The 27,285-nt window shown below is 49.8% G+C and overlaps 1 protein-coding gene across 21 annotated transcripts in view; it reads left to right on the forward strand.

The window, feature by feature from the left end:
- STARD8 (StAR related lipid transfer domain containing 8) overlaps positions 1 to 27,285 on the forward strand; it is an 81,556-nt gene that overhangs the window by 31,992 nt on the left and 22,279 nt on the right. For 4 of the 21 annotated variants that reach the window (XM_072743653.1, XM_072743657.1, XM_072743656.1 and 1 more), the window contains exon 1: positions 15,032 to 15,251. The exons of 4 other annotated variants lie outside the window; for them this stretch is intronic. Coding sequence is in view for 9 of the 17 variants with exons in the window: in XM_025982821.2 (XP_025838606.1) it covers positions 7,534 to 7,705 (172 nt within the window). In the remaining 8 variants the exon portion in view is untranslated. Of the gene's footprint in view, positions 1 to 7,394; positions 7,706 to 11,458; positions 11,635 to 15,003; positions 15,252 to 16,482; positions 16,682 to 27,285 lie in introns of those variants that run through there. 13 more of the 21 variants (XM_072743655.1, XM_025982830.2, XM_072743652.1 and 10 more) reach the window with 11 other exon arrangements.

The following is a 27,285-nucleotide window of genomic DNA, read 5'->3' on the forward strand; positions in this document are numbered from 1 at the left end:
CATTCTGGCCTTCTGATTGAACTCTCAGCCTTAACTGGGCATTTTTTAAGAAGGCTTCTTTGCCTCTGGGATTCTGGGATGGCAGCCAGGCTTCCAGCCCATTGTTGTCAGGGAAGTGCAGGGGAATGGCCTGATGCTCTGCCCCTGGTCCAGCTCTGCATGTGGGCACCCCTATCCGTTCAAGGTGTACTGCTCTTTAATCTAAGAAGCTATCTTTTGCCAGCTTTTATTTCCAGGCTTTAGCATGGGTTACCTGAGGACATCACATGGAGGAAAAAGTACAGGAGAAATTCCTCCTAGAGAGCCTTGGGACTTCTCTGGAATCCCTTCTTCTGACCTAATCACTTGATCAGCCCAGGCCCCATGAGAGCTCTAGAAGACTGTATTTTCCAGAGGCAAATACGGGTGGGCAAAGCATGGTTGCAGTTGACTCTGAGTTGCTTGCCCCTCCCTGGATAGGCCTCAAGATTTTCATCTGGACCATGATGGGGTGGAGCAGATGCTCTCTGAGGGCCCACCAACTCCAGGGCGGTCTTCCATGGAAGTCCCGCACCACTTGGGTGCTCTCTCATGCACTGGTCTAGAATCCCGTAGGAACATACCAGCTGATGGATGGAAATAAAGCCTGCCCACGGCCATGGTTTGCTGGCCCTTTGGACCATTCACAAGAGGGTGGGGATGCAGGAGGCAGATTAAGGACTCCTAACCTGCAAACTACTCCTCTGACATAAAAGCAGCTTTTGCTCATAGCAAGACCAGTTGCTCAAATAGACAGAGCCCTGATCCACTAAGCCATAGTGCAAGATGCACGTTACTGTGGGCTGGGCGCTGCACCCTGCCAGATGATGGGAAGTGGAGGAGGGGCTTTCTGAGAGTTCACCAGGGTAAAGGTGCATGTACTAATGCTAGGGAGTGGGGATGGGGGGATGGCTGGGGGTGGAGCCAGATAAAGGCAGAAAGAGTCAATGAAGATTCTAACTATACAGCATACATGATTCAGGGGCGGCAAGAAAGAAGTAAAACAGGGTGAAGGGCTAAGGGGCAATCTTGTCATTGATAAAGGCATCTCACCGATACTTTTACTTCTGATCCATATAACATCTTAGGGAGGTAGGTGTTTTTGTCTCCATTTAACAAGTGAGGAAACTGAGGCCCAGAGAGGTGATATGACATGTCATCAAGTGTTAAAGCTGGTGTCCAGCGGGCGCCTGGGTGGCTCAGTCTGTTGAGGATCTGCCTTTGGCTCAGGTTATGATCCTGGGGTCCTGAGATCGAGCCCTGCGTGCTTGGGGCTCCCTGCTCAGTGGAGAGTCTGTTTCTCCCTCTGCCTCTGCCCCTCCCCCACACTCTTGTGAACACTCATGCTCTCTCTCTCTCAAATAAATAAAATCTTTTTTTTTTTTTAAAGCTGGTGTTCAAACCCAAGGATGCTTTGAGAGTTGCAGTGCAGTGCTCAGGGATTTCTTTCCTCTCTCTGGAGCTGATAAAATCCATACATGGATATACTACTGCTTCCCATCCAGCATCCCTCTTACTAAGCCTTGGCTGCAAGGGCCTAGGAATTATCTTTCCCATTTTATAAAGGCCCAGAAAAGGTGAATGATTGTTCTGGAGTCTCAGGCAGGGCGAGATAGGGGAGAGGCTGAGGTTCAGGCCCCTCACCTACCTGCCTTTACCTGAGAAGCTGCAGAATGCTGTAGCACTCTCACTGCCATTTTCTCCGCATCTCATCATTTTGCACTTACTTATCTCAAGTTGTGTTTGCAGGGTAGAAAAAAACTATTTCTATTTTCTAGGCTCTGTAACTTGCCAAAGGTCACACAGCTACTGAATGGTGGAACCAGGACTTTCAGACCAGAGTTGTGGCCAAACTCCCCTCTGCTTTCCCACAAAGTGCATTTGGCCAGTAAGAGGTGGATGAAGAAAGTTCATTGAAGCATAAATGTTGAGACTAAAAGCAGCAAACTCTAACCCCTTGGGATGACAGACCCTTCACTCTTTTCCATATGAACCTCTGAATTGCAGAGGCAGTCCTGGGGCCTTTGAGGGAGAAACACAGAATCCATTGAGTTCAATTCTCCAGAGCATACCCCAGAGCTGCCAGTTCCTGTGGCTCATGAGATGTCCCATCAACCCAAATGGCCTTGTGGTCAGGGTGCCAGGTTTAGTCTAACCACACAAATGGTAGGATGGTGGAAGAGAGGGCAGGGTTCTCTCTCTTCCCCTCTCACTACCTGTGGTTGCATTTCATGTTTGGTCATTGAGTCACCTTTCATGTTCCTCTATCCCAATGACATCAGGGAAAGAAAATCCAAAATTTCTCAGCAACCATTTGGCATGGTTGAGGCTGCTTTGGGGCCACTTGCTCACTCATTCTCTCAATTGTCATCAGTACTTTAGTGAATGTTCCTTAAGTGCCAACTCAATGCCAAACTCCTTCCTGAGCAACGGATATACCGTGAGTAAACACAGCTTTCAGGCAATTCACACTCTTATTGGGCAGGAAGACATCTAGATAACTAAACTCAGTATAGAATGATTGCTGATATAACTGAGCTGTGGAAGCACTCAGATGGGGAATGGCTTATGGTATTCATCGGAAAGGCTACAGGGCTATGTAGGATGTTGCTAGGTGCAGGAGATAGGGCAAATAAGTTAGTCTCTTTGTACCTCTATTCTCTCATTGGTAAAATGGCACAGTCACAATACCTGCAGGGTTTCTGTAAGGAGTCCATGAATTAAAATGTGCAAACAGTTGAGAACAGTGCCGGGCACACAGAAAGCTCCATATAAGTGTTTGTGTTTGTAAAATAAGTCAAAAGAAATAAGAATGAGTGTTTTTGTGACAGAGGAGATCACATGTACCACGTTTGGAAGGTTAATGACATATTGGGTGTTCTGGGAATGCCAGCTGACTTGGCTGTGGGACCTTGTTCAGCGCTTTGAATGTCAATGTTAGAGGCATGGACTTGTCCCTGTGTATGATGTGCAGCCAGAGAAGCTGGACCTTTGCCAGAGAGTGGCAGAGGATTCCCGTGTGAAATGCTAGTGCTCTTTATACCAGCCCAGCAGGTGCTAGGTCTAAGAGACTGCCACAAGCCAGAGCAGTCAGTTGCCACAGATGAATGGAAGACAAGCCCTACCTGCAGCCCAGACCCTGGCTTAGCATCATCTGGGAAAGGGTAAGTCAGTGGGAGAGACACTATGTACCTGCCCTCAAGGAGCTGCTCATCTAATTGGAGTAAGTCCTGCTTCTGCCGAGAATCAACTCAATCAGCCTGGTGGAAGGTGGAGATATGTGGGTAAGAGTCTCCTTCGTGGCCTGAGAGGCAGTCTGTGTAGCGGTTACCAGCCAAGGCTGACAGGCTGTTGGGGTTTATTTTTTTTAAGATTATTTATTTATAAGAGACACAGAGAGAGAGAGAGAGAGAGAGAGAGAGGCAGAGACATAGGCAGAGGGAGAAGCGGGCTCCTCGCAGGGACCCCAATGTGGGACTCGATCCCGGTTCCCGGGATCATGCCCTGAGCAAAAGGCAGACGCTCAACCGCTGAGCCACTCAGGCGTCCTTGTTGGGGTTTAAAACCTAGTGGTCACTTACGAATTATGTGACCTGGAGCTAATTGCTTAACCTCTCTGTGCTACAGTTCTCCCACTAGAAAATTAGGCAATGCTGATAATTTTACCTCCTCATAGGAGTGTCACAATGATTTAGTCATATGTGGAAAGTGCTCAGAATGTTGGCTCATAAGAAACACTTCATTAACATTAGCTGTTCTCAGTGACTAAGGGCCCACCATGTGCTAGGTATGTGGTACCCCTGGGGTAAAAGGCAGTGGTCTGGCACACACAAATGCCCAGGATCAATGTAGCCCATCTTCTTGGAGCATCAACTTTCCTCAAAGGCTTAAAGGAGAAAAGCCCCCATTTTAGAAGAAAACAACATGGATGTATACCGGAGTTAACCAGGAAATTCAAGTACATGTTTCAGATAAGAGGGACTTCAAAGACATCCTCTGCATAGAGACAAAGCTTCCCGTTATGTCTCCAGCTCCCTAATGGTTTCTATGCATTCTTCCCCCCAACCCTTAGGGACACTTGGGTACAAATGTTCCAGCCACACAGACACATGTGAGCTCAGAGAACTTTAACGATGGCTCATTCTCTGGGGTAAAGATGATCACCGTCAGGATATGGGTGAAAACTGAGGTTTGGGGTTCAAATTCTGCCACCGTCACTTATTAGCTGCGTGAACTTAGGCAAGTCACGTTACCTTTGTCATCCCTCAGTTTCTCCATCTGTGAAAAGAGGGTGATGGTGACGATGATGAGAATAGCAACAAGGAACCTACTTCAGAGGGTTGTGGTAAAAACTCAATAGCCGAATAACCACAAAGCACTTGGAACAAGGCTGGGCAGATAGTGCTCAGTGCACAATAGCTTTTATTAAATCTGTTCTCACATTCCCTCCCACAACAACACTGGCAGGTAGGTGTCCTTCTGTCAGTTTTATGAAGGAGGAAATTGAAGCTGTAAGAGGTTAGATCACATGCCCCCCTCCTCTTTGCTGATAGAGGGCATTCCTGCCCTGGGGGAAGGTGGGAATAAATGAGCTCTGAGGCCCTTTCCAGTAACAAGGTTCCGTGATTCAAGGTAAACTTAAGAGCCCTTTCGTACCACTGTTCTGGCTGGGGCTGAAGCAGCAGAACTCAGGAAAGGGAGGGACTAGCCAGGGAGGGAGATGCCTTAGCAGGGTAGGAAATGGCTGCTGCTGCCCTTCCTTCTAGGCTGCCGCTCTGAGAGGCTGGGTCCTTGCACTCCCACCCCACCAGAGAGCAAAAAGGAAACTCCTGTGCTTGGAGGAAGCTGACTGGGGCCTCCTCTTCCTCAGAGAGGAGCTTGCCCCTGGGGCAGAGGCAGTGCAGCAAGGCTGCTAGAAACTCAGAAGTCAAAGGCTTGGCACTACAAAGCTGAGCACAGACAGGGGCCTCCCAGTGGCTGCTTCTCCTGGCTGAGCTTATCCAGAGTGGGGATTGCTCATAGGCCAGAGGGTTCTGGGGGTGAGGAGTGAGCTCACCACTGATTCATGAACAAATGGGGGAAAAGAATCCATTAAGTAACACGGCCTTGTAGAAAGAGGAGTAGACAAGAGATCTATCGTGACTGTGAAACAGACTCACCATGTGATGAGCAAGTTCTCTTCCCTATGGGTAGAATACAGTCACTCAATGCTTTGTGAACACCTACCATGTGCCAGCACTGCCCTGTGGCCTAGGGTGACACACATGGAGATCGACATGTTAATTTCTCATTCCTTTCCAGCTTTGACATGGAGTCTATGAAAAGTGAGTGCAAATCTCATGCAAGTAAACACATGCCAATTCACAAACTCCTCTTCCTTTTCCTAGCCTGTCCCTCACAAATGGTGCTGCTTGGCCTTAGCTAGTGGCACAATGTATGGAGATGGTAAAGGGAGGGGCTGTGACCTTCACCTGTGTATCTCTTTATCATTCTGATTGAGTCATGGGATTATTATTTTTTTTTACATTTTTTATTTAAATTCAATTTGCCAACATATATAGTATAACACCCAGTGCTCATCCCATCAAGTGCCCCCCTCAGTGCCCATCACCCAGTTACCCCATCCACCCACCCACCTCCCCTTTTGCAACCCTTTGTTTGTTTCCCAGAGTTAGGAGTTATTATCCTCATTTTACAGGTTAGTTAGGATTATTATCCTCATTTTACAGGTGAGGAAATGGAGGTTCAGAGAGGGCTTTGTCCAGTTAGTGCGGAGCCACTATTAGAATCTTGCCTTCTTACTGGCCACCACCAGGAGTGGAAGCGGCCAGGTCTGAGAACTGGTGACTTTCTGCCTTTCCCCCATTGTAAACAAAGGCATATAGAACTCCCCACGATCCCCAAATTGGGAAATGCAAGTTTATTTGCTGTGGGCGGAGGTTAGGGGTAAGGCAAAGAGTCATGTAATTTAGGGTCCTGGTCCAGGCTTTCTTTGTGGTAGATCTCCAGTACTGAACCTTTGAGAGTAAAAGTTAATCTTTCTTTACAGAGACTGTACTCCGTGCCAAGCACCGTGCTCAACTACTTTAGAGCCTCATCGCAGGACTGCAACAGAGATAATTGTCCCACTGAGACAGTAACTAAGTCATTTACATTCTTGGGCCTCAGTTTTGCTTCTCTAATGTAAGAGAGTCTCTAAGAAAGAAATGCTTCTGCTCCCAAGATCCAGGATATTCTTGGTACTAGAAGGATTTCCAGGTGTTGTTGCTGGAACCCAGGGTTCTACTGCTCTGGTGAGACACAAAATGGAGCTGGGAGAGTGGTAAGAAGCAGGGCATGGAGGAGGTTGTGGGTGAGCGAGTCAGTTAGTCCCCCAAGCTGGCCAGGGCCATGGTTCCCCTCTCCATCTGGCTGTTCCAGAATGTCTTCTGCCATGGAACATGGCTGGTGAGATCTGGAGGAAACAGGAGGTGGAGGGGCTGACCTAGTGATAAGACCCTCACTATCTTGCACTGGCATGGACGGCAAAAAGGAGTTGGCTCAGGGGTGAGAGACCCGCTGGAATAGGGGGCCAATATGGAAAAGGCCGGAGGGTCACTTCAATCCAGGGGAGGAGGCCCATGGCAACGGGAGAGGGCAGACTAGCGGCGCTAAACGACTAGAGGCCAGTGTAGGATAGAGAAGGGGGGCTTCCTTCAAATATCTAGTGATAATAACTGGCACATCAGAAGACCTGGGTGGCTCAGTGGCTGAGCATCTGCCTTAGGCTCAGGTCATGATCTTGGGGTCCTGGGATTGAGTCCTGCATTGGGCTCCCTCCAAGGGGTCTGCTTCTCCCTTGGCCTATGTCTCTGCCTCTCTCTCTCTGCGTCTCTCATGAATAAATAAATGAAATCTTTAAAAAAAAAAAAAAAACCTGGCATGTCAATTGCATGCTGCTCATATGACAGACTATGCTAGGGGTTCTTTTCTTTTTTGCACCGTTGATTGCTCTGCCTTCTGGTGATGACTTTGGCCTCCTTTTCAGAATAATGTTTTTAAATATATAAAAAAAATAGGTTTATAAAGGAAACCAATCATGCTGAAATGTAGTAATCAAAATATTGAACAAATTTATAACAGTGAAATGTACTTTTATATTAATGTATTAAATAAGATACAGTGGCTGGTCTAATCATTACTATAATTTAGAAGTACTGATGAATGTAAATGGTAGTTCAAGATATCTTCAACTGTAACGTGATATAAAATATCTGTGATTGTTATTAGTGAAAATGTTTGAGGTGTTGTCAATACTATTGCAGTTTTTGTCTTCATCCCTAGTTGAAGGAAATAAAACTAAATTTTAATAAAAAAAAAAAAAGAGAGAAGGGGGGCTTCCTGCTCCAGGTGGGGGCGTGGAACTTTCCAGTCGCCACTGAGGAGGCGGGGCAACCCTGGCCGTCATTCCCTCAGCCCCTCCCTGCCTACCCCTGCGCCAGAGCCGCAGTCCTCCCTGCCTGTCGTTCTGTCTGGATGCGACCCCCCCCCCAGGAGCCAGTGCTCTGCTTCGGAGTCTCCGGTGGACGCATGGCCGAAGCGCGGGGCAGGGGACCAGCTTCGAGGCTCCCAAAGCCCTGGACGTGGATGCCGTGGAAGCCTAGGGCCGTGAAGGGCACCCGGTGGGACCCCCCGCGCTGGAAGCCAGGTGAACAGAGCGGGGGCAGACCCCTGCGGGGGGGGGGTCAGGGCTGAGGGGCGCTGCCATCGGGCTAGGCGAAGTGCGAGCCCCCTCGCCTCCGTGTCTTTGGTGGCAGTCTCATTTTCATCTCTGCCCTCTGTTCATTTTTGTCTGAATTTCACCCCTGGCTGGCACTCCGGTTTTTTTCCGACCTGCCATCCTTGCACCCCTGCTTTCATCTAAGGCTTAGCCAGCTCTTGCTCTTTCTCAAGGTCTGTCCATCTGGATTCTCCTCACCCACCTCCTCTCCCTCTGCTTTCATCCTCCGCTCAAAAGAGGATGCTCGTGAACATGTAGTAGGCATTTAATTAGTGGTATGTCCCTTCCCCCCAGTCCCCCAGCATTTTCTTTGTCTCTGCCTCTGGCGTCACACTTCCACCCTCCTGTCTATCTTCCTGTCCCGCTGTATGTCTGACCCTCCGCTTACATTTTTGCTTTGACCCACCCTCTCTGCCCTTCTATCCCTCTTTTTGTCTCCTCATCCTTGGGTCTTACTTCCTAGCTGGTAGCTCGCACACCCCCTATCACTCCAGGGGACCCTGACTGCTTCACTCTCTCCCCTTGTTGCATGACATGGCCCAGACACCCTGGCAGCACCTTTGGAGTCACCTTGAATTGCCTCAAAACTCCATCCCAAGGCCTCTTTCCATTCCACAGGTCTCCCAGACTACCTGGCACTTTGTCTTTTTAAAAACTGAAAAAATGTGTTTCTCTGAGCACTTAAAAAAAAATTCCAGGCCCTGATGCTTCCTTTCCCCCAGTAAGTTCTCCCTTGCTCCTGGCAGGTAGGAGACAGCAAAATGGGTTGGGTTTCTCAGCATGGGTTTGTCATGGAGCATAACCACACTTTAAAGGACAGGGCCCACAGAAATCCCTCAGAGCCGACACTCTGACTGTACACATGTGGACCCTGAGGCCCAGAGAGAGCCAGACTCTCAGCCAGGTCACACAGTTCCTCAGTGATAAAAGGAGGGTAGAAGCCAGAGCTGTAGGGTCCTGGTCCCTGATCCAAGAGCCACTTTCCTGGTGTTTCATAGGGGTCTGTTGATCCAGAGATATCAAGTATCCCACCTGGGAGCCTTACTGCCCCCTCTGTCCCTATCCCCTGGGACCTGACCTGGCTACCCACCTGCCTGGGTTGGGTATTCTCTATCTGGAGGCTGCTGTTGCCTCTTCCATTAGCATGAGAGCTCCATTGGCATGGGAGAGACCCTGACTGTTGGGCTTACCTGCTGTGTTCTCTACTCCAGCCTCCCCCACCAGTGCCTGGGTGCCCATGTGTACTGATGGGTTGATGCATATGTGTAGGGAACCCCTGGCTTTAGCTGAAGATCAACTCAGAGTTGTTATTCAGTGAGAATGTGTGTGTGTGTGTGTGTGTGTGTGTGTGTGTAGAAGTGTGTGTCTGTGTGGGTAGCTATGCTTGGAGAAGGGTACACTGAGAGGGGCTTCAAGAGCCCAGACCCTTAGTTGAGTGGCCCTCGAGCCTCACCACACATCCTGTGCCCTCTCTGATGCATCCAGGGGCCTCTGAGGGCTATTCTTCAGGGGAAATAGGGTGGGTGGCCAGGGGATGGTTCTAACTGCTTCAATTGAGATTACCAAGCCCTAGAGACCCATAATCATAGGGTTGGACTGGGCCAGACCCTGGAGAGACCTGTGGAAGCTAGTCCTCCTCCCCCACCTTCCACCAGCAGCCCTCCAACCACGTGGGCACCTAATCTGGTTTCATTATGGGGTCAGCCATAATGCATGGATGGGGCAGCCTGTTGAGTGGGAAGGAAGAGCCCACCCTTTCTAACTCCCCCATCTCCTCCTCACTCTTTCTGTTTTGTCCCAGGAGTAGCTTCCCCTGAGAGACAAGTGGAAAGGTCCCAGGCAGGGGGACAGCATCCTGAGCTATGTTCAGAGGCTCTGTGTGTCCACTGCCACTAGGTGAGCTGGAGGTAATACTGGAGGCAGGAGCCAGATCTCTAGACTTCTGGGTGGTTTGACCTCAGCATCTGCCCCCTACCACCCATCTCTTTCTCTACCTTTTATCTCAGGCTTCCTCCTTCCTTCTTCTCACTTTCCTCTGCTCTTTCTCTTCATTCTCAGAGGACTCTTACACCCCCAAGTACTCCCTTCCTCTGCAAAAGCCCCACAGATGTTGGGCTTCTGGGAACCTCACCCCCCCCCCCACAGGAACACACAGAGAAGCTCACAGAAGCAGAGAATGTTATGGAAAGAAGGTGCCCAGGGCACCTGGGTGGCTCACCTCATTGAGCATCTGACTGTTGATTTTGGTTCAGGTCATGATCTCAGGGTTGTGAGATTAAGCCCCTCCCTCGCTCCATCCCCACCCTTAAAAACAAAAGGAAAGAAAGGATGTACCCAAGAAACCAGGACTCCGCTCTGTTTTTCCAGATGAGAAAACTGAGCTTGGCCAGGAAGGAGCAAGCTCAAGGGCTGAAACTAAGTCAGGCAGAGGGAAATGTTGTTGAGTGGTACAGGGAGGGTTCCTTTGGTCTCAGCTGCTTGTCACTGTGCGTGGGGTTAGAGTGAAGCAAAGCAATGGGGCTTGTGTTAGGAGTTGACTTGCTTTTGCTCATCTCCTCACTGCACCTTAACTGTCGTCTCTGAAGGGCAGGAATGGGGTGGGAGAATGGGAGTGGACATCCTGCTCTGGGTGTCTGTGCCAGGTTCACCAAGTGTTCAGCCCATCTGTTTGAACTGAGGCAGGAAGACCTCCCTGAGGAAATGGAGGAGGTGTTCCATTTGCCTGCCCTCTTTGAGATTGGCCAGGGGCCCATCGGGTGTGAAATGGGGCCCACCACACTGTCACAGCTCAGTGGGTCTGTTGTGTGGATGTTGGGGGGCCAGCTCTCCATCCACTGACATTTTGCCTAGTGTCTGTTGGCGAGATGGAGGCAAGACTCTTGAGCGTCTGGGGAGGAGTGGGAGGCAGGGACTGGGTGGGCCTGGGTCCTCCATCTCTAGCTGCCTAGTTCAAGTGCATGAAGGTTCATCATGAGCTTCCCCAAATATTCCTTTCAATAGTTCTGGGAGGCAGGTGAGACAGAATAAGTACATCCATGTCCTAGCTTGGGGTTGCAGGAGGTGGTGTCAGAGAGACTAAGTGATCCCTAAAACTCTGTGACTTGTGTCTGGCTCAGCCAGTACTCCAGCATTCCTCACAGCCAGTCCAGGTCTCCTAGCCCAGCACAGAGCTCCCCCTTTCTAGGTACTCCGGAGTGTGGGGGTGGGCACAGCCATAGTGGTCTCCTAGGCTGTGGGCTGAGAGGTGGTCTTTATGCTCCTCCTAGGACACAGCTCTGTCCCCCACTCCCACTTAGCAGTGCACAGTGGGGTGCCTGTTGCTCCTCACCTTTTCAAGCCCCTCCCACTACCAGATTCCTGCTTCCTACATCAGCCACTCTTACTGCAAATACCCTTGCCATGGCATGGCTTCTGAGACTTTTTTTTTTTTAATGAACTGTAACTATTTCATGTTGTGGGGATCGGATCCATAGTCCCCTTTCATGAAGCTGGGTGGGGAACCCCAAACCTTTAAAGAGCAGGCCTTTACCCTCCCAAGCTTGACTGGTGGGCTTTCAATGTGGTATGCGGGAATGTGTGTGCAAGTGTGAGGGCATCTGTGGTCATGTGCTGTTCAGGGCTGGTCCAAGTCCATTTTCCCCTCATGGTTCCTACCCCCCACCCCCACTTCTTTCTTCTCAGCTGAGTTCCATGGAATTATTTGCTGCTGCTCCTTTAGCTCCATGGAAAAAGAAGAGTGGAAGCACCTGTTTCATTACCTGCAGCCATTCCCTAGTGGGGCTCTGGATCTGCCTGCAACAGCCTGAAGAATCCCCATTCCTAGGCAGGGAGAGGTGTGGGGGCCATTATGAGTCCAGGTAGGCACTCACTGGGACCCAAATGTCTTGAGGTATGGCTCAGTAACAGCATCTGGAGTTTCTCTCTGCCACCTCCTAGAGGAGAGAGCTGATTGGCCTTGGAAAAAAGCTGAGCTGTCCAACACCTTCAGTGCCATCCCATCACCTGCCACCACCCTTTACAGCACACCCTCACACCCACTGTCTTCATTTTGCCTGCTAGTGGTTATGCGCTAGCCTCATTTCACAGATGAAGAAACTGATTTTTGGAGTGGCACAATAACTTCCCCTTGGTGACACAGCCAGCAAGTGGTAGAACTGGGAGTAGTACCCAACTTGCCCACTTCCTGATCCAGGGCTTTTTTCCCCATGGCTCAGTGTGTCTGTCACCACATCTAACAGTTAGGAGCACTTATCGTGAGTTAGCCACCATCCTAAGTGCAATTTAGCCTAGTGGATCCACTTAACAGCCATATAAAGGTCAGGGCTGTGATTATCATCCACAATTCACGGGTGAGGAAACCGAGTCACAGAAAGTTGCAAAATAACTTGCCCAGTGTCACACGACTAGTAAGTAGCAGAGTTGGGCTTTGTACATATGCCCTCTAACTTCAGAATCCATCATACTGCTCTTTGTATGACACAACTGGGCTTTGTTAGTGGCAGACAGAGGGAAGCCCCATGTCTAGGGCATAGAGATGCACACATGCACCCCAAGGCTTTTCCACCTGTCCTCAGACCACCCTCATGCACTCTACATTATCCTGCTTAGTGGCTGAACTGGCATCCATGGTAGTAGTAGCCGCAACAACACTGTAGGACACACAAGCAATAATGGGGCCTATGGGAAAAGGGACACCCAGGATCTAAAGGCTTCAGTTATTACCAGAGCTGCTCAGGATGCAACCCAGAAAGGAGATTGTGTAAAGGTACCTTTGCCTCATTTGTTCCAGGAACCCTTACTGTAGATCTGTTTCATGCAAGACTCTGGCTTAGGTCAGGGCCTGCAGCTAGATCAGGGAGCAAGGATTAAAGGGAATGAGCTATCTCCTTCTAAAGAGGCTGAGTTCTTGCTTTTCTGAAGTTCACGGGATAAGAGATGGAGATCAAGAAAGACCAAAAGAAATAGCCTAGACATTGCTTGGGCTATTTTATTTTATTTTATTTTGCCCATTTTGAAATGTCACAAGGTGGGGATCCCTGGGTGGCTCAGCGGTTTAGCTCTACCTTTGGCCCGGGGTGTGATCCTGGAGACCGGGGATCGAGTCCCACCTCGGGCTCCATGCATGGATGGGACTGCTTCTCCCTCTGCCTGCGCCTCTGCCATTCTCTCTCTGTGTCTCTCATGAATAAATAAATACAATCTTTAAAAAAAATAAAATGTCACAATGTGCATGGCATATATTAGGATTGTCACTTTCCCTGACTATTGTGTTCACTTAGTCCTTCAAAAGATGTTTTTATTGAGTACCTACTCTATGCCAGGCATTGTGAAGTTCTTGTTCTACTCATTTATAGCAATTGCTCTTTTGTAGGTTTTGTACTTTCTATAGTTTTTTCTTTTTTAGTTTTCTGGTTTGATTATTGTTTATTTTTTAAAGAACTGAGTGTCTCAGAATCCATCATCTCTGAGTCAGTTAAATATATCTACTAAAAGGCTAGCGGGGTTTGGCCGTTATTTATATGATTGCAATTTCTTCATGGTTGTCCCTTGAATATCTTTAAACAGTACTGAGAAACTACTGTAGACACCGTTCTTGGCACGATGAAGTGGATGGAATTGGCTGACATGGTTTCTTTTTTTTCTTTTCCTTTTCTTTTTATTCATGAGAGACAGAGAAAGGCAGAGACACAGGCAGACAGAGGAGAAGCAGGCTCCATCCAAGGAGCCCGATGTGGGACTCGATCCCAGAACTCCAGGATCATGCCCTGAGCTGAAGGCAGATGCTCAACCACTGAGCCTCTCAGGGGCCCCTCTGACATGGTTTCTTTCCCTTAGGGAAGCTGTAAGGATCCTGCAGGAGCTGTGCTTTTATACCCTTTTAGGGTTTTCCAAAAGCAAGGTAAATTTGGCTCCAACTCAGGACCTTGGGGATGCTTACAAACATGACAGCCTAGCCTCAGGAAGGAGGTCGTCTACCTTCCCACCTGTTACAGGGGTTCCTGACTCTGGGTAGGATTTTGTTTCCAGAAGGGAGTTCTGGAGTATAGGTCTCATCTACACCCAAGACCCACAGGGACATGGCTCATCTTGAATGAAATGCCAACTCCAATCTTGCCATTGAGAGAAAAGGGGGGAGGGTGCACACTGGAGCTAGCCTTGCTTCATCATTTCTCCTCTGATTCTCATCAGGGCCAGCAAGGAAGGAAGACCAGAAGGAGGGTGGTACCTGGGACTATGTCTGTCTTTGCCATTGCCTGGGTGACCTTAACAAAGCTGTTGTCCTAATAAACATGAAGTCTTGCTCTCGTCTGTGTTGTGTGCTCTAGCAAACAACTGAGGTGCATGTGGGCCCTGCTTTCTAGGAGCTTCAGCTTCCTAACCGATGTGCAGGTATGATCCCTACCATGGATCTGGTGGGTTCACTTGAGAGAGTCATCTCTTCTTAGTTTCTGTATTTGTAAATGTGGAGGATGGTGAATGGATGGCATGTTGTCTGTAGTACTCCCAGTCCTGGCTAATAGGAGGTCCTCAATTCAACAATGAAGTCATCATGGTTTTGAACTTGTATTGGGACCCTTGTGAAGAAAGGCAAGAAAGAAATCAAATCTTAACACTCTATTTATTATTGAATATAAACCAGCTTTCTGATGGTATTTGCTGTCACACTCTTGGGAGCCCTCGCCTGTCATGATCCATGCATATGCCCCAAGTTTTGCTGGCATTTCTCTGCGGAGGTAGAGTTTAGACTTGAGGTAGAGAGCTGGGGGTAGTGGGAAAGTTGCAGAATGCTGGGGCCTGTGCAAAGTGGGAGTGGCAACTACCTGCTCAAATATTTAATGTCCAAGATTCTCTCTTGGCTGTCCCTACTAATCAGAGATCTCACTTAAGTTGTCTTCTGAACTCCCCATAAATTATCCTCAGCAAGCCACTAAACCTTCACGTGCACATAGCACATGTATTTAAATCCCCCATACAGTGCGAGGCACATTCAGAGTCCAATGAATAATAGTCTGTGCGTGTGGCCAGCTCGCTCCTTCACCCACGGTCGCTAGTTCTGGCTGTGACTTCTCCCCGCCTACCCCCTCCCCACCAGCGGTGTGACCTGAGCAAGAGGCAGCAGCGCGGATATCGGAGGAGCTGGACGGCAGAGCCCCGCCCACCACCATCTGGGCCGCTTTCTGGGAAGTCCAGTGGGCCGGACTGTGCCCTCATTGGTCGAGGGGCCTGTAGGTGGGCGGGGCGTCCCTAGCGCCCGACTCGCCACGGCTTCCTCCCTACCTGTGCGGAAAGTGGCCTCTGGTTGACAACAGCTAAGCAGCCTCGCGGCAGCTGCCCTTCTGACTGGCACCATTACCCTCGCCAGACCCCAGGCTCTGATCGTGTCCCGGACGGAGCAGTCCTTCCTGCACTCACTTCCTGCCCACTGGCCGCTGTGTCAGGGTCTCGAACCCAAAGTGGTGGACGGGGCCTCCAGGTAGGAGTTGGGGCAGCGTCAGGGAGAAATCCCGACCAACAGGGCAGGGCCTCTTGGGGCCCCTTGCCGGGCCTAGTCTCCGGCGCTCTCCAGCCCCCCCTCCCCCTGCTCTTAGTGGTTGGGCCAGGCAGCGCACGCAGGAGACCCAGAAGAAGCCAGCCGAGCCACCTTTGCCCCCAGGATTTGGGGTCAGAGTCGCCGAAACTGGGGGCATCCCTGAGCCTGCTGGCAGCGCTTCTCCCCAGGGAAGCCCCGCGAGGAGGGTAGTAGAAGGCTTTCGGCCCGGCCTGTTATCCGGGGCCTGCGGGAGTCCAGAGCCATAGCTCTGGGTCTTTGGAGGGGGACTGGAACTGGGCAGGGATGTCGGCCCTTGGGGCTCTACGCCACCTTGCCTACCCTCTTCCTTCGTCTGCTTTTGAGGGCATTTCCAGGAATCCCTGGCGGGCCCTATGGGCTTTCCCCTTGGCCATTGTCCTCCCTTCTGGGAACCGATGCAGACTTTCCTGGTGTTAAGGTAGCTGTGGGGATCAAGCGAAAACCTTTGAATAAGTCGCATCTTTCAGGGCTTAGTCTCCCCATGAAGTCCCAGTTGGGTTTGGATTACTGAAGCTCTGAAGGAAGGCTTCCTTTTAGTGGCAGCTTTTGGGATTTCCAAATTATGTAGCCTGGGGTTCTCTCCATTTCTCTTCTCCTAAGTCTCTTTAAAGTGGAGCACTGAATTAGGACTCAGGAAACTGGGGTTCAGTCATTAATTCATGTGACCTTGGGTGAGTCACGCTACTTCTGTGGGCCACAGTGTTTTCAACTGCACTTGTGCACATTCAGCCACACTCAAGTTCAGATGGTGGGCTGGATTTCAGTATCTAAAGGGCCAGTCTCTTCCATGACATTTTGACTTGACCCACAGGTCCAGGCTCCTAACCCATGGGGAAAAGGTTGTCTTTGAGATGCTTGGGGAGACAGGACCTATGCAGATGGAAAGCTTTGTGGTGATTATGCAGCCAAACCAGCTGGAAAACTAGTAGTGGTGAGAAGGGCAAGCAGGACAACAGCCAGACTGAAGGTGGGAAGGAGTGGGGCCAACTCAGAGCCTGGGACTCCAGAGGTTGGGCTGGAGAAGCCTGGCTGCTCTGTGTACCACTTGGAGTGCTGAGGTCTGCCTGCCTAGGAGAAGAGGGTGATGAATCACACCCAGGGCTATTTTCAAACCCTAACTCCTAGTGTGGGAGCTGTTCCCGCCCCCACTCTAAGGGTTCCTGTCTCCACCTACATCTTTTCTTCTTGCTCTTTGAATTTTCCCCCTCACTTCCATCTGCCTGGAATAAAGGATAGACGATTTCTATCTGGGGGATACGAAGGCTGACAGCCCGAGGGCATAGAGGAAGAGGCACCTCTGCAGGTGGTTTATGAATGGTTGATGGAGCAAATGGGTAAGAGTGTGATGGGAACAATGGTGTTGGGGGCTTGGGGGTTCTTTCACCCTAAAGCTATAGCTGCCATAGCACTGGACATTCTGGGCTTGGTCCTCATTTCTGGGATTTGACCTTTGTCCAGTTTTGTTGTGGATTTGGGGTTTGAAATTTCTGCTCCCTGGACCTTTGTAATTAGGGCTAGGAAACACCACGGACAGAATCCCATTTCCCCTCTTCCCTGGCCTTCTGTCCACCTCTTAAGCAACTTAGAGAAGTATGCTAAGCCTCACTGTGCATCTGCAGCTCCCCTCCCCCATCTGGAGAGGAGATAAGGTTGAGAGATTGGTATTTAGAGCAAGAAGAGGGGCAGAAGGCGAACAAAGGGGCTGTGTGTCTTGTGCAAGTGCTGGGGAGTGGGGCATGAGTTGTACAGGGTGGTTGGAGGGGCCTTCCCTAATAAAGCACACCTCCTGAGTTTGAGTTTAGGAGCAAAGAAAGTGCCACAAGGAGGCCTGAACTTTGACCCTCTCTGCCTTCTTGAAGCTTTGAAATTCTGTTCTTAAGACTAGGAATTGGACAGGGAGCAGAGGGGACCGCTGGAGACAGCTACAGGAATACCCTGCAGCAACACAAAAGCAAGAAGGCTCCAGAGGAAGGAGAGGTTGGAGTCTCTAATCTGGATGCTGTCGCAGCTGCTGGTACTTTTCTGCTAGGACACTCTTGGAGTTCTCTGTTCCAGCCACAGGAAGTTCAGGGTCAGTGGATGGCAGTTTTAGTCAAAGCATAAAGCTTCTCTTTTTTGGAGAAGGTGGGGCAAGGGGTCTTTGGCTGGAAGAAGGGACCACCTCAGGCTTGAATAAAACAGAGAGAAGCTTTGGGTTTCAAGTTTGGGTTTCAAGTTTGGGTAAGATTAAGTGTCTTGGCCCTGAACCATGGGCCTTTGGGAGGCTATTATCAGATAAATAGAGATAAGAGATCTCAAAATCTGAGGGCTCTAGGATGGGAAGTGTGAGCTCCCCCATCCTACATCCCTGAACAAAATAGTTGAGCACAAGCTAGGCATACAGTTGTTGGCATCAAGTGTTCATTAAGGCTCTTTTCCTCTGTGACCCATGGTCTTGGTTTGTGTGTACGTGAGTAGGGGGTGAGTAATTGAATTAGTCTGTTACAGGTTTGAAACGCTGTGTTGTGTGCTCAGTCTCCTCTTGCCCAGCCCTCCACCTTGGGAACTCACATGTCACTGGTTGCTGTCCCTGTTTACCCTGACCCTCAGGGTACTGATACAGCTAACTGGATGTTAAGTTCCTCAGGAGTGCAGGGTGATGTGGGGCAAAGCACAGGGGACTGGGAGCTGGACATATGGGAGGCTTAAATCTAGGCTCCGTTGCTCCCCTTGTGACCGCTCTTGATTTCCCCACACTGTTTCCACCTTCCTGGATTGGATGAGGGGATCTATGGCTAATGCTTTGTACATTACCAAGTACTGTACAGATTGTCATTAAATTCAGGCCTGCCAGGTCTTATGGAGGATGTAGAGTGTAATCAGGGAGGCTATCATCAAGTATGGGGGTTCGTGGTACGAATAATGCGTGGCATATAAGTCTTCACCTCAGCCAGCACTTTTTTTTAAAGATTTTTATTTATTTATTCATAGAGACAGAGAGAGAAAGAGAGAGGCAGAGACACAGGCAGAGGGAGAAGCAGGCATCATACAGAGAGCCTGACGTGGGACTCGATCCAGGGTCTCCAGGATCAAGCCCTGGGCTGCAGGCGGCACTAAACCGCTGCGCCACCAGGGCTGCCCCAGCCAGCACCTTTTAAAAAAATGACTATGAAGCCTTTCAAACATATAGAAAAGTAGAGACAATTAGTGTAATAAGGCCCCAGTACTCATCACCCAACTTCAACAGCTGTTAGCTGTTGCCCAGCAGGTGGCCTGTCCTGCCAATTAACACCTCCATCTACTTCACCTTTCTTTGTTATTTTGAAACACATCCCCAGGGCAGCTTGTCAATGTATCTCTAAGTAGTTCGATGTATATCTCTAAAAGATAAGAATTTGTAAAAAAAAAAAAAAAAAAAAAAAAAAAAAAAAAGCCATTGTACCATTAGTCCATCTAGAACAGCCCCTTAATATCATCGAATATCCTGACAGTGTTCATAGTTCTAATCATCCTTGTCATTTTCGTTGAGGGGGCTGTTTGCCCCTGGGAGGCCTGACTAGGCAGCCATTGCTTTTGACTGAAGGGAAGGTGACTGATGGAGGGGAGGCAGTGAGTGACATTTGAGTTGAACCTTTGAAGAGAGGCCCAGGCAAAGTCAGAGCTGGATTAGGGAGCCCTAGCCCTTTATATTACAGCAGTCGGCTCCTAGAGCAGAGGAAGCTGTGACTTGTAGAAGCTTCTTGTGGAGACTCCGTGCCTTGCTTCTCTAGCAGTAAAAGGGGTGAACTCTCCCACTTGCCTGCCCAGTCCCAGGGCCACCCAGGAGCTCCAGGTCAGCTGTCCCAAGAGAATCCCTGGGAGCTTCCTCTCCTCCTGGCCCCTCCCCTAACCACCTCCCCCCCCCCCCCCCCCCCGCCACTTTGGAGCAAAACAGGATGCATTCAGGATGAGCTTCTTTCCCAGCTTGTCATCTAATCATGGAGGCCCAGCTTGGAGCTTCCTCTCTCATGATAAAAACCCTCACTGTTTCCCTTTCCCCTCCACCTCAGTAAGGGTGTGCTGACTTCCTCCACATCGGGGCCAGCCCTCCTCCACCACCATGTGGAGCTGGGGAAGAGCTTCCCTCATCCATGTCTCTCTTCTCACTGCCCGAGCAGGCTGTGAGAGGGACAGAAAGGCCCCATGAGTGCTCTCCCTGGCTACAGCCTCCTGCTCTTGGCCTGTCCTTGGGAAAGGAGTGGTTCCTTTCCAACAAGCCTAGGATTCTGCCACTGCTTGGTTAATGATTGAGCCACAGAATTACCACCTTGAAAAGTCACCTCTGGGGATGGCCATTAACTAACTCCCTGTCTACTCCAGGCCTTAAGGGCATCCCATCTTAAACCTCACCCCGCCCCCCATGTTAACAAGCATTCCTTCATCTGAACTTCTGGGGCCAATTACACATCTGCCCCCTGTGTCTTGGTTTGGGCAAGCAGAAGCTGCTATTCATATTGCCAAAGGACATGCATTCACCTGGGTGGTTATTGAGAGGGTCAGGGAGTTGAGTTGCTAGGGATTCAGATGGGCAGTGGGGTTAGGGGGATCTTTAGACACCAGAGTCGGAAGGGGCTGGGGGTGTTTCCAGGAACCCTTGACCCTCTAAGGTCAATTTGAAAGAGCGAGAAATACCCACCCAAAGGATCTGCTATTAGTGGGGCTGTGTGTGTGTGTGTGTGTGTGTGTGTGTGTGTGTTTTCTGTATAGCTGCCTTTCACGTCAGGCAGGGACATGAGCTATCAGCCACACTGCTGCTGCTGCTGTAAGGCTAATGCCTCCATCGTGGAGGAGAAGGAGACCTTTTTCCAAGAGCCTGTATCTTGACAAGCAGTAGTAATTGGGAAGGGTCAGGCCAGGTCCAATTTGGAAAGCTCTGGACCCCAAACAGTTTTCTGCAGTTTCAGTGAGAAGCAGCAGCATTTAGTGAACCATGTGGGCCTAATATAGAGTCAGGAGACCTGGCTTCTTCTTGTGCCTCTCTGAGTGACTGTAGAGAAGACATTTCCTTCCTCTGGGCCTCAGTTTCCACATCTTTAAAACTGGCAGGGAAGGTGGCAGGGCTCAGTGGTCCCTTGGGTTCCATTCCAGCTATAAAATTATGCATTCCCAGCCAAAATCTTGTGTTTGTCCACAAGGCAAAGGTCAGTTGGCTTAAATTCTGCCTGGCCTGGTCACTAAATATCATCAGTTGGCTGGTCAGGTCTGGCTCCCCAGACCTTGAACTGCCACAGCTTTGGTTTTCTTCACACATGGGTTTTTGTATGGTTTGCTCTCTAGCCTCCCTCCCCACATTTACTTCTGTCCCAAGTGACCACCCTCTCTAACCCATTCAGCCACAAGTTAATGAGTGACCTGCTCTCCCTGGGCAATACCAGCCCAAGGTGCTCCTGGGATCCTGGGTCTCTGTGGGAAATGGTCAAGGGCTTAGCCAGCCCCAGTCACTTTATGCTTTCTCCCACAATACCCTGGAGGTAGGAAGCTGGCAGAGCTCAAGGAAGAAGGGCCTTTAAAGGACACTCAGTCCAACTCTCTTTGTGAACCCAAGTATTTGTGTAGCTCCTGTTCCCCCATCTTCAGTACCTGGGAGCAGTGTTTCAGAGCAGTTGCTTCCATTCATAGAATGTCCCAAAGTGTTTGCTTATGTTGAACTGAACGCTGTATCCCTGTGGCTTCTACAACCCTAGCTCCTGGCTCTGCCCCCCCCACCGGGACCACCTAGCCAATGTATGTTCTCCCTGACTTCCAGAGGTGTGAGGATGGAACCCAAATCCCCCTGCTTCTTCTGGAGGCCAAACAGCCTCAGTTCCTCCAAGTACTTCTCCAGGGACTTGGGACTGGGCCCCTTCCCAGCCTCGTTACTGTCCTCTCTGCACATGCTACTATTTGTGGCCCTGAAAATGCAAAATGGGACTTGGGAAACCCCTCACTCTCCTGTTTATTTTTTCTCAACTGAGCTTTTTAAATAAGACTTCTCTCTTATATTTTTCTGGTGACTCCAGCAGGTATCTGAACCACCAGAGCCCTGGGCCCAGATACTTCATGCAACTCTCTGATTCATTAGTTGGGTCCAGCCAGCCCTCATGACTGAGCAAACCTTGGAGTCTGGGGCCTTCTTGGCTAGGGCCTCGCACCAAGTCTGGTGAGAAGAGGTACTCACCTTTAATGAGTTGACTGCAGTATACTCTGTGGGGGCTGCCAGTGTATCCTGTTTTCCTGCCACATGCTTTCTTCCCTTGAGCTGGGGGAGGTGGAGGGAAGGGAATATTTTGAGGAGCACTGAAGCCAGAAAAGAATATGAACCATGCCCACAGTGGGTCCTAGAGGGGTGAATCAGACAGGCAGAAACACCAACTCAGCTGTTCCTCCTCTGCAGTTGATGACAATGATGAATCTTCCTATTTCTTCCCATTTCCAAGCCACTTTCACCCCCATGATTCCATTCTGTTTTCAGAGCAGCCCAGTAAGCAGTGTGATCCTTGCTGATGCCCACCTGTGGCCCAGATGGGGGAAGGCATGGGCTCTGAGGAGGGAGGATTTGGAGCCTAGGTCTCCTGATGCTCAGCCTCCCTGTTTCCCCCAAACCACATCTGGCAGCCAAGGAAGCTGGGGCTGACTCGGCAGCTTCCTCACCACAGAGGAACTTCTGCCCAGGCTGCAACTCTGTTCCCATGGTAGAGGAAGCAATCTCCAGGGTAGGCAGCCAAGGATTTCCTGTCCTTTATCTGGGGTGGCCAAAGGCTGGCCTGTCTGAGGTGTGAGATGCACACTTGTAGCCAGCTTTTCTGCTCCAAGGTCAAGTTAGGTTGGGGCTATGTGCAGGCAGCTTAGGAAGTGCTTGGTCCCAGACATCTGACCTGAGCAGCCCCCACCTGAGCATGGCTTTCTATTTTTTTTTTTTTACTTAAAGATTTTTATTTATTTATTTGACAGAGACAGAGACAGAGAGAGAGTGAGTGCACACAAGTGGGGGGAGCAGCAGAGGGAGAGGGAGGAGCAAGCCCCCACTGAGTGGGGAGCCCGATGTGGGGCTCAATCCCAGGACCTTGGGACCATGCCCTGAGCCTAAGGGAGATGGAACTCACTGACCCATCCAGGAGCCCCAGAGGAGAGCTTTCTAAATGTGAAAAACAAAGAGGGGCATGTGGGAAAGAGGCCAAAGTAGAGATGAAGCAAAACACATGCTGAGTTGCATACACGGAACTTGGGGCAGGGAAGTGTTAAGATGAGGAGCAGGGGTCCTGGGGTAAATAGCACTGGGCCTCCATTTTGTCAGCTATAAAGTGGAGCTATGTACCTACCTTATGGGGTTTTGAGTATTAAATCCAATAATAGAAGCAGCATTCTCACTGTGACTGTTGTTTAATGGTCCTTTCTGCTACCTTCTGTCACTTTGCTATTTTTCACAGGCCGGGGGATATGCTCAAACATGCTGCCTCCTGGGCATTAGGTCTGGACTTCTCTGTCCTTCAGATTCCACTTCCTCCAGAAAAGCTTTCCTTGGCCACACCCACCTGTAGGGAGGGATCCTTCTGGCCTCCTTGAGTGGCATTTATGGCCATAATACAAACAATAATAATAGTAAATTACTCTAAATTCTTGACACATTTGAACTTACTTAGCTCCCATGATAATTCTGTAAGGTCGGTACTGCTATCATCCCCATTTTCCATATGAAGGAATAGGCAAGGTGAGGTTAAATGAAGAATGTACTCAAGGTCACATAGCTCGGGAATGATGGAACTGGGATCAGGACCAAGTCTACCACCCCCCCCCCCTTAGCAACGGTGCCATGCCTCTCCTTCCCCCTTTCTCTGGTGCCCAGCCAAGAGGCTAGAGTGGAGGCTTGGGTCTCCCTTCTGTCCCTGACTGCTTATTGTACCCACCAGTGATCAGTCACTCTTGGGCAAATAGCCCTGGGGTCCTTGCCTGCCCCCTCCCCACCAGGGTAGACAGATGGAGAAGAGAGAAAATCAAAGAGCTGGGTATCCATGCTCTAAAGCAGAGCTGTGCTGTTGGGGGAGGGTTTGTAGGAGGAAGCTGGGAAGATGGTTCTGACAGCATCAGGCCTACCTGTTTAGAACCTTGCAGCATGAGGGCTGGAGAACAGGGTGCTGTGTGGCATCAGGGAAGAAGAGACATTATTATGAACTCTTTTGACACTGAGATTTCATTATTTAGAAGGTGTGGGTGGTTAGGGGCCTCTGGCAGGAGGTGGGCCGGATTGACTTTTGTGCCCCCTCCGACAGGTGTGGCCCATGCTGGTATGGGGCATGTGGAAGGGTAAGTTTTTGTCCAGAAGCTTTAGCCCTCCTACAACGTTCCCACCTCAGGGCCCTTGGGAGCTACAGACTTCCTTCCCATAGGCTGTTCCAGGTGTCAGCTCCATTTCTTTCGAGCTCCTTCTCTGCCATCTTGCCTGTAAGCAGGGGCCAGGGAGTACTTCAGATGATGGCCTACATTAGCTTCAGCCACCCCGGGAAGTATGGGCCTGGTAGCGGCTCTGGCCAGGTGCTCCAGGGGAGTTTGGCTATTGTTCACTTTCAGACCTTGGTGCCTAACCCAGGATCCAGAGGCTAGTGGATTCAGAGAGGAGAGATCCCAGGGAGGCAACATGAGAACAAATCAATAGGATGGCTGTGGACATTTACGTAGGCTCCTGGCTCCCATCTGTAGTCTAGTGGAAGCCACTTGACCTTTTGTAGCCTCATTTTCCCCATTTGTGCAGTGGGCCTGCTTTGGACAGGGCTGTCCTGAAGACCACGTGATATGTGGGATGGACAAGTGTTTTCTCCATGGATGGAAGTTACTTCAGGCAAAGAGTTCATACTGCAAAACACCTGGTGTACGTTTCTTGTATCTATAGGGCCAAGGCTACTTCTATTTAATGAAGAGTATTGTAACTTGGTAGACTTGGAAGACTGAATCTAGACCACCTTGATTTGTATCTTGACCTGCAACTTCCTAACTGCTGACTTTGGGCAAGTTACTCACTATCTCTGGGCCTTAGTTTTCTCATCTGTCAAATAAAAATATCCTAACACCTAACCCCCACAAGATTGTTGTCAAGATTCAGTGATGTAAACCACATCAAAAGTACCTTGCCTGGAACAAAAAAAATGACTCAGAACCCTTTGGCTGTTGTTATTATTATCATCTCATTTTATACTTGTAAAAATCTCCTGTTGTCAGTGCTATAATCATAGTGCTATTTTACAGATAAGGACCCTGAAACACAGAGAAGTTAAGTCTTGCCCAGTATGATCTGTATCAAGTCTTTAGCTCAGGGCCTGGCACATAGTAAATACTCAGTAGATATTAGTGTTTGATATTAATTATTATTCATGATTATGTTCAATATCATAAGGATTATTATCAGTAATGAACATAGCCACAGCTACGAAGTAAGTAGCAGAGCCAAGACTAAATACCACTTTCACAGATTGCGAGCCTGTTAGTGCACCCAAAAACTGTTTCTAGATAATACACAGCTGTTAGGTCCCCATTTTGGATTCTTCTTGCCTTCACCCCACATGGCCTAAGCCTGCACCCTTCCCCCCCAACTGTCCCCGCCCCCCAATGCTCAAAATCCCAGCCCTCCCTTTGGCTGCAGGGCTCAGAGAGGGCTTGTGTCCACTGGTTTTCAAAGAGGGAACAGACCCTGCCTGAAGAGGCTACTTCTAGGCTGATTTTCTTTCTGTAAGAGACAATTTTTTTCTGGATCTCAGGGTGGTGCCAGGCTTCTTCAAGGCATTTCCTGCCTGGGAGTATATATTTGGCATCAGCAAAAGGAAAAGGAAGTATGCAAGGAGTGGGGGTGGGATATAGAAGTGGTGGCACAGGGTCAAAATGGATGAGTGCCAAGACTTTACAGGCCAAGAGAGGAAGCAGGAGATGGCGTATGTCCCTTCTCATGCAGGCCAGGATGTCCTCAAAGGAGCTTGGGATAGAAGAGCTAAGTGTTCTTGAGGCTAGAGTGCCTACAGCTTTGGGCAGAGGTTATTTTCCCATTTTACACCTCTGGGCCTTGGTTCCTGGCCCTGTGGTTTCTGCCCTGGGGCAAGGTGTTCTGCTGGTCATCTCGTTGGCTGAGTTGCAAGTGTGCCTTCTCAGTTCTGTGTCTTTGCTATAGTGATTCCAGAGGGATGGGTGGAGTCACAGGCCAGTACACTGTTTAGTTGGAAAACAGGACTTCCTGTCTAGGTGCTGCCAGAACATTCTGTAGCCCTTACCACACTGAAGTGGGGATACTGCAACCAATAGGACCCAATGCATTGGGACTCCAGTTGAACAGGGGAGACAGTCTCAAGCGCTGCTGAGAAGGTAGTGGAAATGTATAGAGGGTCACTTAATTTAAACGAGCCATTGGCAGGTAGGGGATTAGTGAGAAGTCAGGGAAGGAAGATTTCATGAGAGGGAATGTTTGACCTCCATACCGATGAATAACAGGAGTTTGCAGCTTCAAGGCAGGCTGGGTCTAAAGTGTGGAAGGTCTCAAGTGCCATGTGGAAAGCAGTCTGGTGTGTGCCCTGGGCAGTGGGCAGTGGGGAGCCTGCTAGGCTGAGAGTAGGAGAGTGGCTAGGTCAGAGCAGGGGTCTTGTAGGAAGAAGCTGGCAGGACAAGCCATTGAGAGACTAGAGGCCAGGAACTTGGAGGGCTTAAGTAATCCAGGCTTGTCCACCTAGAGCATGGTTGGGTTTGGGAAACCATGACCACTGGATGGAAAAATCGATAGAACTTGGTGACTAAATACATGAGTTGAGAGAAGGCAGAATAGGATGGCTGGTGGTTTAAGCCTGGGTGTTCAGTGCCTTGGGAGGCAGGAAAGCAGTAGAGCCATATTGGGAAGGGAACATGGGTTTGGTCTTGGACCCCACTGAACACCCTCACTGGAGTCTCCCAGAAGAAAATGTGCAGGAGGAAGACAGCTCCTTCTACTGAACCAGCCAGTGTGAATCATACATGCCTCCCACCCCCTCTCTGGGTCTAGGTTTTGGTGAGTGGCCATTAGAAGACAGGAAAACTGAGGCCCAGACAGAGTTAGTGGCTTGCCGAAGGTCACCCAACAAATTCCTAGTAGAGTTAAGGCTAGAATGTAGTTCTCCTGACCTTCAATCCAATCATCTTTTCACCTGTATCATAGTGGAGAGCAGTTGCCACAGGTCTAACATCTGCCCCAGACCAGTTAGGCTGGCACCTCTTGCTTCCAGGCTGGCCACTGGAGGTGAAGGAGTAGTATACAACTTATTAAAACACCTGTCCTTCCCTTTAACCATGACCTTGTCCGTGCACTTGGGACTGGGTTGGGAGCAGGATCCCCCGAGGGCAAGAAAGCTAATGGAGTGACTGAAGCAGAGGAGATGGAAGCTTTGACCTTCACTGTCATAGGGAAGCCCTGGGCTGGGCAAGAATGTCAACTGCCTGCTTTAAAACTGCTGTATCAAGTATCAGCCTAGGAGACCACAGACTGGACTCTGGACCCAGATTTTCAAGCAGACCCATGAGGCCAGAGGGAGGTCTGGTTTAGCTACAGTGCCCTCATGAGCCTCCCTCACTTAAAGCTGCATACCAGATCTCAGGCTACAGTTTCATGTGGGAGAGGGGCACAGTTGGGGGTTTCTTGTATAACTTCTGAATTTATAAAAACTCTAAACTAGAATTGCCACCTATCACTGGCTGACCTGGCCCTGCCTACAAAGGCTCGACAGGATCCACAAACAAGGGACCTCCACTGAGTCATGCATCCAGTCTTTGGCTCATCCCCCGGGGACATCCTCAAGGAGGGGTGGGGATACCTGGAAGTGTAAGGTGGGCTGAGGCCCCCAGGTAAGGTAGAGGCCAGCCTCACGGTGTCACACTTCAAGTCTGGAGTCAGCCTTTCTTTTGTTGTGGGGATTGTCCTTCCTATATACTGTAGCACATT

This window comes from Vulpes vulpes, chromosome X (assembly GCF_048418805.1).
Source record: "Vulpes vulpes isolate BD-2025 chromosome X, VulVul3, whole genome shotgun sequence".
Taxonomy (NCBI): domain Eukaryota; kingdom Metazoa; phylum Chordata; class Mammalia; order Carnivora; family Canidae; genus Vulpes; species Vulpes vulpes.